Raw genomic sequence first — 10,113 nt, forward strand, 5'->3', positions numbered from 1 at the left:
CTGTAATGTCCCAATGGACTCCTTGGTTCCATGGCCCTGCTGTCCAGAATTGCCCCTTGGTTCCATGAGGTTCTGAACTGTCAGCAGGAATCACCTGGGTTCAGCAGTGTCATACCCGACCCTTGGTTCCATGAGGTGCCAGGCCTCCCACAGCCTCTCAGAGACCCTTCTCCCCCTCATGGCCCCTCACAGCCCCAGGCCTGGGGCTCCTCCCAAAGGAGAAGGGGTCGGGCCCTGCTTGTTCTCCTTTTATTTCAGTCCCTTCACAGCCACGAGTGAAGAAAGGCTGAAATGGAGCCTTTCCCCAGCGTTTCCCTCGGGGTTCATTGCGGGCTGAAGCTCTGTGCTGGCGCTGGCCCGAGCGCCACCATCCCTGCAGCCGCCAGGCCTTTGCTGTCCCCCCGTGTCCGTTCCCTGTCCCCGAGTCCCGCCCGGCTCTGGCAGCAGCAGCAGCCGCAGCGCAGGGGGCGCCGGCCCGGCCCAGCCGGGGCTCCCGGCCAGGAGCAGCAGCAGCGCCGGCCCCTTCCCGCCTGCTCCTGCCTCGGCTCCCGAGGGCTTTTTCCAGCTCAGCTCTGGAGTAGAGCAGCAATCACCCACACCCAGCCCTGACTGCGCAGGGCCCGCTTGTGCTGCCCTGACCCAGCCCGCAGAGAAAGAAAGGATCGGGGTCCAGCGCTGTTTTCAGCACTGCTTTACTCACCCTGAGGTGACAGCAGGAGGCTGCTGCTGCCTTTGCCTTGGCAATTGGAGATCATGGCTGCTCTTGCCACTTGAAATTTATCTGTAAAACTGCAATTGCCTTTTTTGATCAGTGCTACCCAGAGTGCTTTCGTGACGGTGAATGTGGGAATCCTTAAAATCAGAGGGTTTTGGGAAAGCTGCAAAAGGCAGGCCTCAGAGGCAGCAGAACTGTGATTAGAGCTGAGCTGTAACCATGAGATAGGGCAGCAGAAAAGTTAAATAAGAAGTGGGAAAGTAAGGACAAATAGAACAATAGTTTGTGTACTAAGGCTTGGCTAGAAAAACTCCCTAAGCTGCAGAAAAGTATATCTAGCCTGATATTAGGAAGTACTGAGCTTAATAAATGAGCTCTGAACATTGTGGCTCACAAGCAGGTATTGTATTCGAAATAATCAGGCATTGTTTTAACCGAAGGTACGTGTGCTTATAATGGTTGGATAAAACTACTGTCAATATGCTTTTGCTTTGCGTGATTGGTCAAAAAACTTTTAAAGTAAGTTGTAACATTGAGTTCTTTGTCTGCTGCCGAGGAGACAAACTGCCGGCATCTTCCCACTGTCATAACCATGTAATGAGACTGATGCTGGAAAATAAACACCTCAAGACACATTCCTCAGCAGTCCGGTCCTGTTTGTGATTTTGTACATAGACCCCCGGCCGGCAATAGGTGAACTCAGGCTTTTGGTCACAGGCATCATGATTAGCAGATCTTGAAATCCCCTAAAGTCCCTGAGCACTAAGTCAAGGAGAATTAAAGCCACACAGACCACATTTGCAGTGCTCAAACACTGCCCTGTTGCTGCTGCTGCTGAAATAAAATCACAGAAATTGCCTCTCAAGTGTCAAATCAAATGAAAAAATCCACCAGGAGAAAGAGAAACCAGAACTTCTCGACTCACTTCATTGTTTCTCCTTCTGAGCAGCAGCAGCAGCAGCAAGTGGAGATGCGCAGAGGTATTTCCAGCTGCTGCTGATCCCAGCTGGAGCCCAGCCTGCTGCCCAGTCCCAGCGGGAAGCTGAGCCCAGCCCGGGGAGCTCCCGCAGTGTCGGGAGCTCAGCGCACGCGGGGCCAGGCCCAGAGCTCCGGGCACGGCCGCCCATTGCGGGGCAGCGGCGCAGACGGAATGTCCTGCGGCCCAAACCTCCTGCTCCTGCCACACAGCGCCAGCGCTCTCCCCCTCCTCCTCCTCTCCCAGCACGGCACAAATTCCAGCTCGGAGGAGGCTTCCCCAGAGAGGGCTCAGGCTCCTGCTTCAGCCTCAGGGTCCCTGCAGAGGAACAGGGCATCTTTCGGGCACTTCCACAAGCTCAGGGCTGCCATTTCATGGGCAATCTGGGATGAAAATGGACTTGTTAGGAAGCACAAAAGCAGAGGGAATTGATCAGAAATTATTAGGAAAAAATTACCCTTCTTATACACAAAGTTCATCAACTCATTCCCTGCATTTCTCCTTTTCAGATTCTTTCAGTCATCTCCTGAGAGGTCCAGCATGTTCTGGTACTTTTCATGAACTGACTGTACTCTTGATTCATATCAATGCATGAGATGTAGAAGCATCTGAACTAAACACTGAAACAAACTCCCTCTGTCAGCCCATTTTCATCTTCTAGCTCACTTTCCGTATGTCCACAGGCATGTTGTAATGATTATCCCATAGCTCTCCATTTCAGGCTGCAGGCTCTGGAGATTCTTTCTCTGCATTCAGTCAGGTTTGCATTCCCTAATAATTCCTGGTAGCCCATCATGTTTTCTGAGGGTAGAACAGTAACATTGAAAACCTCACCAATGGCATAACTGCCCAGCCCACAAGGAGAAGAAAGAACAAGCTGTCAAGTTCTTCAAATATTTGTTCTGCTTTGCTGCAAGAGTCGTGCTGCACACACGGTGTGGAAAGCCAAGAGGAGCTGCAGTTGGTGGCACATCTTGTGACAGAAGCTGCACCTTGTTCTCCAGGAAAGATTCTTGGAAAGAGCAAAGAGGACTGAGGAGCAGATGATGGGAAAACTGAAAGAGCTTTTAAGAAATTCAAAGAAAACAGAAAGAAACCATCTGAGATGTTTTACTCGGTTTATTTTTATGCTCCCCTTTCCCATCTTGCACTACTTCTCCTTCCCATTAATTCCAAATGGATCTCACCTCGAAGATCCATGACTTGGCAAGTTGTAGACACTGTCAAATACCATGAGCTACACCCAGTTTGCCTTCCCCTGGTTTTCTTTGGAAAGCAATGCTGGAGAGGTAAGAGCAGTGCTTGGGTCACGTACAAATTGAGCACTCAGGGAATGCGCTCCGATAGTGTTCGACCCTCAGCAGGGACAATGCACAGCAGGGACTGAGGGGATTCCTGTGCTGCTGTGCAGGAGTGCAGACTCTGGGTCTTGGCTGAACACGGCCAAGTTCCCATGTTTGGACAGGCTCAGGGGCTGCCCCCGGGGAGCGCGGGGCTCGGCGCGGGGGCGAGTGGGCAACGGGCAAACGGACACGGGGACAAACGGCCCCGGCGCTTCAGTTGCAGCGGCAGCAGCAGCTAAAGCAGCAAAATCAGCAATTTTGTCGACTCCCTCTCGCTCTCCAGCAGTCCTGCACCCTCTCCCGGTCTCCCTTTCCCAGTATCTCCTCCTCTCACAGTCTCCCTCTCCCCATGCCCGGTCGGGCCATGCCCCCGGCCCGTCCCCGGCCCCGGGCGTGGCTGCCCCGTCCCCGGCCCCGGGCGTCCCGCCGCGGTCTCGCCTCCGGTCGGCTCTGGTCGTACTGGCGGTGGCGCTGCTGGGCGGGCATCAGTGCCTGGGGCAGTGGCGGCATCGCCTCCCTTTGGCTCCGCCTGGCCAGAGCCTGGCCCCGGCCCCGGCCCCAGCCCCTCCCGGGGCCCGCGGAGGACACAGGCGGCGCGGCCGCTCCCGCCGCCTCCGCTGCCGCTTGCCCGGCCCGAGCTCCGCCGCTCGGCAGCGCGGCCGCCGGCCCCGAGCCGCCGTTGTCCCGCTGCAAGGAGCGAACGCCTGGGGATGGCCGGCCCGGGGCGCTTGAGGGGCGCTCGGGGGCCGTTGCCGGCCCCGGGCCGAGCGCTGACAGCCGCGTCCCGCCGGCAGGGAAGGCGCAGCAGGGCCTGAAGGAGCAGTACCGGCTGGGCTCGCTGCTGGGGCGCGGCGGCTTCGGCAGCGTCTTCGCGGCCACGCGGCTCTCGGACGGCGCCCCGGTGAGCGGTGGGCGCAGGAGGAGGTGGAGGAGGAGGGCGGAGGAGGAGGAGGGCGGACGATGGGGCTGAGCAAGGCGGGCGGCGACCTCAGCCTGCTGCTTCCCTTGGATTGCAGGTGGCCATCAAAAGGGTGCCACGGGAGCGCGTCCGGCACTGGGGCGAGCTGGTGAGTGAGCGGGGCCAGCGGGAGCAGCCGGGCCGTGCCGGGCGGGGATGAGCCGAGGCCCGACAGGGTGGAAGCCTCCAGGACGCCTCGAGGGAGAGCGGGCGTGGGGCCAGCGCAGGGCACAGAGCATCCCAGGCTGGCTGAGGGCTTCCTGAGCCCCGGCACGGCATCAGCCCCACTGACGGCATCGTGCTCCTCCCGCAGCCCGACGGCACCAGCGCACCCCTGGAGATCGTGCTGCTGGCCAAGGTGTCCACTGGCTTCCCTGGTGTGGTCCAGCTGCTGGAGTGGCTTGAGCTCCCCAACGACGTCTTGATGGTGCTGGAGCGCCCGGAGTGGTGTCAGGACCTGCAGCATTTCATTCAGGCACGGGGCTTCCTGCCCGAGGAGGTGGCGCGGGAGCTGTTCCGCCAAGTGCTGGAGGCCGTGCAGCACTGCACCAGCTGCGGGGTCCTGCACAGGGACATCAAACCAGAGAACATCCTGGTTGACCTGGCCACCGGGCAGGCCAAATTGATTGACTTTGGCTGTGGCACCTACCTGCAGGACACAGCCTACACTCACTTTGCAGGTGAGCCCACACAGGGTGTGCTCCTGGTCCCAGCATCTCATGGCCCAACATCTCACAGCCCAAGCTGGGTGTGGCAGTGGGGATTCTCCCTTCTGCAGCCCTTCATGGCACTGAGACTTCAGCTGAGTTGCTTTTGAGCAGGGCTGGGTGTGGAGCCAGCTTCCAGCCCTCCTGGCAGCCTTTACCCACCACTCTGCCCAGGACTGGGCCTGAGGCAGCCAGCCCAGCAAAAACACCCGTGGGTGGAGGTAGCCTAGAGGGGGGGTTGGAACCAGTGCCCCAGCCAGTTTGGTTTGCAGGTGAGAAAGGGCTTGGACTGCTCCACTCGCCTGCTTTGTTTTGGGTTCATAATGTTTTTTGGAGCAATGCAGGCAGGGAGGGTGCAGGCATGGATTTTCCCCCAGCACTGAGTGGTTTCTTCCTTGTTATGGTGGGGCCTTTCCAGGGCTTCCACTGCCCTCTTCCAACCCCAGTGGCTTCTTTTCCAACCCCAAGTCTGTACACAAGTACCAGGTGCTGGTGAGAGGGCAGTGCGTCACACCCCATGTGCCACTGGAGCAGGGATGCTGGGGCCAGGCTCTGGGAGCAGCAGCATCCCCCTGATGAACTCCATCTGTATTCCATGGGAATACGGTCATACAGCCCCCCAGAATGGACCCACTTTGGCTGGTACTATGGCAGGCCAGCTACCATCTGGTCCCTGGGCATCCTGCTGCACCAGATGGTCTGTGGGGAGCACCCTTTCACGAGGGGCCAGAACATCAGCTGGGACCATCAGCTCTCGCTGCCACAAGGGCTCTCTCAAGGTGGATCCTCATCTCTGGGCATGGGGGGAATATCAATGCTGGGAGACAGCAGCGGGCTTGTGAGCATCCAGCTCTGGCAGCTGCTGAGGAGGTGGCACATGTCCTTCTCTCCTCCTCTCCTCCAAACCAGGGAATGGATGGGAAAGCTTAGGCCCAGCTCTGAGCACATCCAGCATGGCCTGGGCACAGGAATAGTGGGGCAAAGACAACAGGAGCCTTCTCCAACTGACCGGTGGTTTGTGGTTTCTCTGCCCAGAGTGCCAAGATCTGATCAGGCGGTGTTTATCCATGCTGGACTTGGACAGACCCTCATTAGAAGAGCTGCTCTGTCATCCTTGGATGCAGGATATTCATCTGCCCTAGAAGAAGGGAGAGAGCCACAGGCACACTGTGATGCAGGGCCCTGCTAAGTTACAGCTCCACACATGCCTTGGCAGTCAGAAGCAAAGGAAGCCAGACTTTTTTGTCCTGCCTGTGTCACTGCCCAGGGCTCATCAGATGGGAACACACAGCCCTTGTGCTGGAGCTGAGCTGCTCTGCCCAGCACTGGTGGCCACCATCCGAGCTGGTTTTGCTTGTCCTGGTTCCCTGACAGCTGGGGCTCTGGGCAGAACCTGAGAGCCTGGTCTCACCCCAGGGAAGGAGAAGGAGCCCCTGGAGAAGCTGTACCAGGTGGGACTGCTACTGCTGGAGACAGCGAGGATGACATCAAGGATGGCAACCTCTTCCTGGACCTGGCCACGGGCCAGCTGAAGATGATGGACTTTGATTGTGGATCATTCTTCAAAGCCAGGCTCCACACTGAATTTACAGATGAGTCCACACCCAGGGGGATGCTCCCAGATTTGGGCATTGCACAGCCTGGCCGGGAACCAAAGGTTCCCCCTTTGCTGGGGCAGATGCAGCTGATCCTTCAGTCACCTGCCCAGCTGGTTTTGGCAGGGCTGGGGGGATGGGCTGGGCTGGGTACGAAATGGGAGTGGGCTCCTGGCCCTGCCAACAGCCCCCAGCCCCCACCGTGCCCCGGGCTGGGGCAGCCAGCCCAACACAAACAAACCCCATGGTGGGAGCAGAGGTGGGACTCCAGAACCTGTTCTGTGGCTGCTTTGCTGTGCAGGCAAGGAAGGGCTTGGGCTGCTCCACTGCCCTTGTTTGCTTTGGGATCAGCGTTATTGTGGGGGGCAGTGCAGGGGGGAAGGGAGAAAGCCTGGGCTTCCCTCACCTGTGTGTGGGTTTTTCCTTGCATGCAGGGGTTGGGCCTTCCTCAAGGCCCTGGCAGAGATAAGATTTTTTTACCTTTTTTCTTGTTTCCCCTTTTTGTCTGTAATCTATTTTCAATAATTTGTTGTTTGTTTTTCTAGATGAAGCCTTATAGGTTGGGTCCAGTCTGGATCAGGAAGTGCTTGGGACCAGCTGCAGTGTGGATGGGCCTGCCCTTGGAGAAGGCTGAGGACATCGTTTGGGACCAGCTTTTCTTCCAGCAGGGGAGGGCGTGAGGTTGGTCCCCGTGTGCCTGGCATGGTGGGATCAGAGCTTCTGGGAGATGGCAGCGAGCACAGGAGCCTCCTGCTCTGGGCAGCTGCTGAGGAGGTGGATGTGCCCTGGCTGGCTGCAGGCTGGGCACACGTCCTGCCCTCCTGCCCTACTGCCAAAAGCAGCAGTGATGGGCAGCTCTGGGCACCGCTCTGAGCACAGCCAGCATGGCCTGGGCACCGTGGGCGGCTGGGACAAGGGCACAGGAGCCTTCAGCTGACGGGCAGTTTCTGCTTTCTCTCCTTGCAGCCGGGCTCTGCGGGTGCTGAGGCTGCTCTGGGCTCTGCCAGGGCTCTGCTGGAGCTCAGCACCGGGCTGGAATCAGCCAAAGAAGAAATGGTGTGACCTGCAGCACAGACTTGCTTGAGCATTTTGGCAGCACAGCTCAAGTTTGCAGAGTGTACACCTCCAAGGGAAAACATGACACCCCCCAAAAAATAAATTTGTTCAGTAACTTCTGAAATGAAATCAATCTGGGATGCCCCCAAATGACATTTCTCAGCTTGCTCAAGTTGTAGCTCAGCCCTTCTCTGAACAGTTCTCTCCCCATCTGCCTTTTACTACTGCTCCCTCTTTTCCCTCAGTGAGTTCCCAGCCCATTGCAGCCTGTATCACACTGTTGCCTTCCTTGGTGCCCCTCACCACGAGGAAGGCTGAGCCCCAGGCTTAGGGATGCATCCTGTCACTGGCTGAGGAGCAGCAATGTCTCAGAGGTCCCATGGGATTTTGGTGTCATTGAGAGCCACTCTCCAGCCCTCAGCTCTGCTCACTGCTGAGCTCCCACTCCCTTTCCCTTGTCCTTCTTGCAGGATGAGCTCTCTGAATCCCCTTGAGCCTCTTCACCCTTCCCAGCCCACACACCCACCTCAGTAAGGCCGAAGCTGAAGCTGCTCTGTCTCCTCTGGTGTACAGGGTGATCTTGTCCCCAATGAGTTGCAGCTGGACCAGTTGCTGAAGATTGGAGGCGGGCCTGATCTTGACAGGCCACACCTGCAACCCACAATAACTAGTGATATATAAGAGTAAGGGAAGAGGAGTGACAGGAGTCAGATTACTCCTGCAAGGACCTGGAACAGTCAGTGTGTAGAGGAACTGCCTGTGAGGAACATCAAGAAGGTGTGAAGCTCTGACAATACGAAATCCTTGCTCTATGATGACGCTAGAATTTGTGTTATCTAAGACAACACTCTGGCACACCATCCAGTCCCCTGTGCAGGGAGCCCCAGCCCCAGAGCACAGCACACAACAGTGCAGTCCGGGCTGGAGCAGCTGCCCTGCAGGCCTGGCTTGGCTCTTTGTGGCAAGGGAATGCTCCCTGTTTCCAGCTGTCCCTGCAGGATGGCCCCAGGGCAGAGCCCAGCTGGGCTCCCACTGCAGCCCCTGGAGCTTGGGGCAGACAGTGCTCCCAGAGCTGAGGTTCCTGGGGAGCACCCGGAGCTGTGCCTTGCACTCTGCTGCCATGTGTCACAGTGCAGGCTGGCTAGTGCTGTGTGAATGCACCAGCCCCTGGTTTGACTGACAGGGGCCTTGCCCAGTCACATCTCTGCCAAGGCTGCAGCATTTCACTGGGCAGAACCTGACAAGGCATAGAGAGCAGAGCAATGTAATTATCCAGACTGGGTTTTTCAAAGGCCCTTTAGAAGGAAGGGCTTGAGAATAAATGCTCTCTGTTTGCCACATGAACATTGGGGAGAGTTAGTGTCTTTGTCTTCAACCCACTCCCCCTCGAGCCAACGTTACAGCCACCCACTCCCTCACACATCCCCCTCATGCCTTCCCACTGCTGTGTCCTGTCAGGGCTTCTGCAGCCCCTCATCCCTTCTTGGCCCCGTCCCCTCAGGGTCTCCCCCAGCCCAGCCAACCTGCCCGGCAGCAGCGCTGCAGCCCCACAGCAGCTGCAGAGGAGCCCCATCCAGAGGCACCTCGGAGCCCTCAGCAATCCAGCCAGCAGCACACGGGCAGGAGGACACAGATGGCGCTTCCTGCCTGGGACAGGGCTTGTGGCCATCTCCAGGCACTGCTCTCACAGGGATCTCTGCAGCTCCAGCCCCTGCCCACCCGCTCTGTTGGCAGCACAAAGGCTTCAGCAGAACCACCAAAGGCCAAGGGGCTTCTGGCCATTTTCCCTGCAACACAGCATGCCGGGACAGCTTGCTGAGCCCAAGCACTCTTTTCCTCCTCTTCCCCTATGCCCTGCAGACCCTGGGAAGCAAAAGAAAGCTCCTGGGAGTCTGTGTATTATAACACATTCAGTATTCTTATACTAAAGAAAAAACAAAAATAAAAGAACAATCTTGAAGAAATAGAAAATTCCCGCTGGCTTAGGTGGCCCCAGCAGACAGAGCCTCTGGGCTCAGCTCTCTGCAGATCTCCAGCAGCGCAGCCAGCCGAGCCCCAACAGACGAGGCCGTGTCCTCCATGCCCTGCGGAGCTGATCCTGCAGCCTCTGGAAGACGGAAGATCGCTCACTCTGGAGTCACTGGAGGACATTCAGTGTATGAAGTGCCATGTCTGACGTGGCACTGCTGGTGTCCTCTGTCAGGTGTTCAAGGGCTGAAAGAGAGAGGAACAGAGCCACGGTCAGATCCCGAACCTGAGAGAACCCGAGGAGAGGCCCCTGCCAGGGCCATCCCAGCCGTCTCTAGCCATGGCCAGGAGAGAGCAGGGACCAATGGGACCAGCCCGAAGCTGCTGGCCACGAATCCCCCATGTGGCCCTGAAATCTCTGTGTGCTCTGCCCACGCCGCCCCTCGTCCACACAGGGAGCAGAGCCCTCTGCAGCCGGGGCAGGGCTTGCAGCTCCCCCCGCCAGGCCCTGCTGTCCGCACGCTGCCCTCACTCACCGTTGCAGATGAGCCGGAGCTCTTCCTTCTTCCCCCTCAGGTGCCGCCCAGCCATTCCAGGGAACACAGAGCCTGTCACAGCCCCAGCGGCACAGCTCCCTGCCAGCAGCACTGCTGGGGCTGTGGCCACACGGCCTGCTGGCCCGGCAGGGCTCAGCCCGGCCCCTGCTGCACGCTGCCGCCCCAGGGCACGGCTGCGAGAGGGCGGCAGCAGTGCCGGGGCCAGGCGGGGCTCGATGGTGCCGGGCCCGGGTGGCGC

At 58.3% G+C, this 10,113-nt stretch overlaps 1 protein-coding gene across 1 annotated transcript; it reads left to right on the plus strand.

Moving 5' to 3' along the window:
* The first annotated feature begins 3,383 nt into the window (after window positions 1-3,383).
* On the plus strand, window positions 3,384-5,880 carry LOC132335034 (serine/threonine-protein kinase pim-1-like). Its single transcript, XM_059861159.1, has 5 exons — window positions 3,384-3,935; window positions 4,051-4,101; window positions 4,306-4,679; window positions 5,306-5,478; window positions 5,735-5,880. Exons 1-5 carry the CDS (start codon window positions 3,384-3,386, stop codon window positions 5,839-5,841), a joined length of 1,257 nt encoding a protein of 418 aa, XP_059717142.1. The 3' UTR covers window positions 5,842-5,880.
* Window positions 5,881-10,113: the final 4,233 nt, after the last annotated feature.

The sequence above is a fragment of the Haemorhous mexicanus genome, chromosome 16 (assembly GCF_027477595.1).
Source record: "Haemorhous mexicanus isolate bHaeMex1 chromosome 16, bHaeMex1.pri, whole genome shotgun sequence".
Classification (NCBI taxonomy): Eukaryota; Metazoa; Chordata; class Aves; order Passeriformes; family Fringillidae; genus Haemorhous; species Haemorhous mexicanus.

Excerpts from the sequence above, each read along its gene's own strand:
- LOC132335034 (XM_059861159.1), top strand. The coding sequence starts at position 3,384 with ATGCCCGGTCGGGCCATGCCCCCGGCCCGTCCCCGGCCCCGGGCGTGG. Across the intron at positions 3,936-4,050 it reads GGCTCTCGGACGGCGCCCCG|GTGGCCATCAAAAGGGTGCC; the intron begins GTGAGCGGTGGG and ends CTTGGATTGCAG. Across the intron at positions 4,680-5,305 it reads ACTCACTTTGCAGGTGAGCC|GTCATACAGCCCCCCAGAAT; the intron begins CACACAGGGTGT and ends CATGGGAATACG.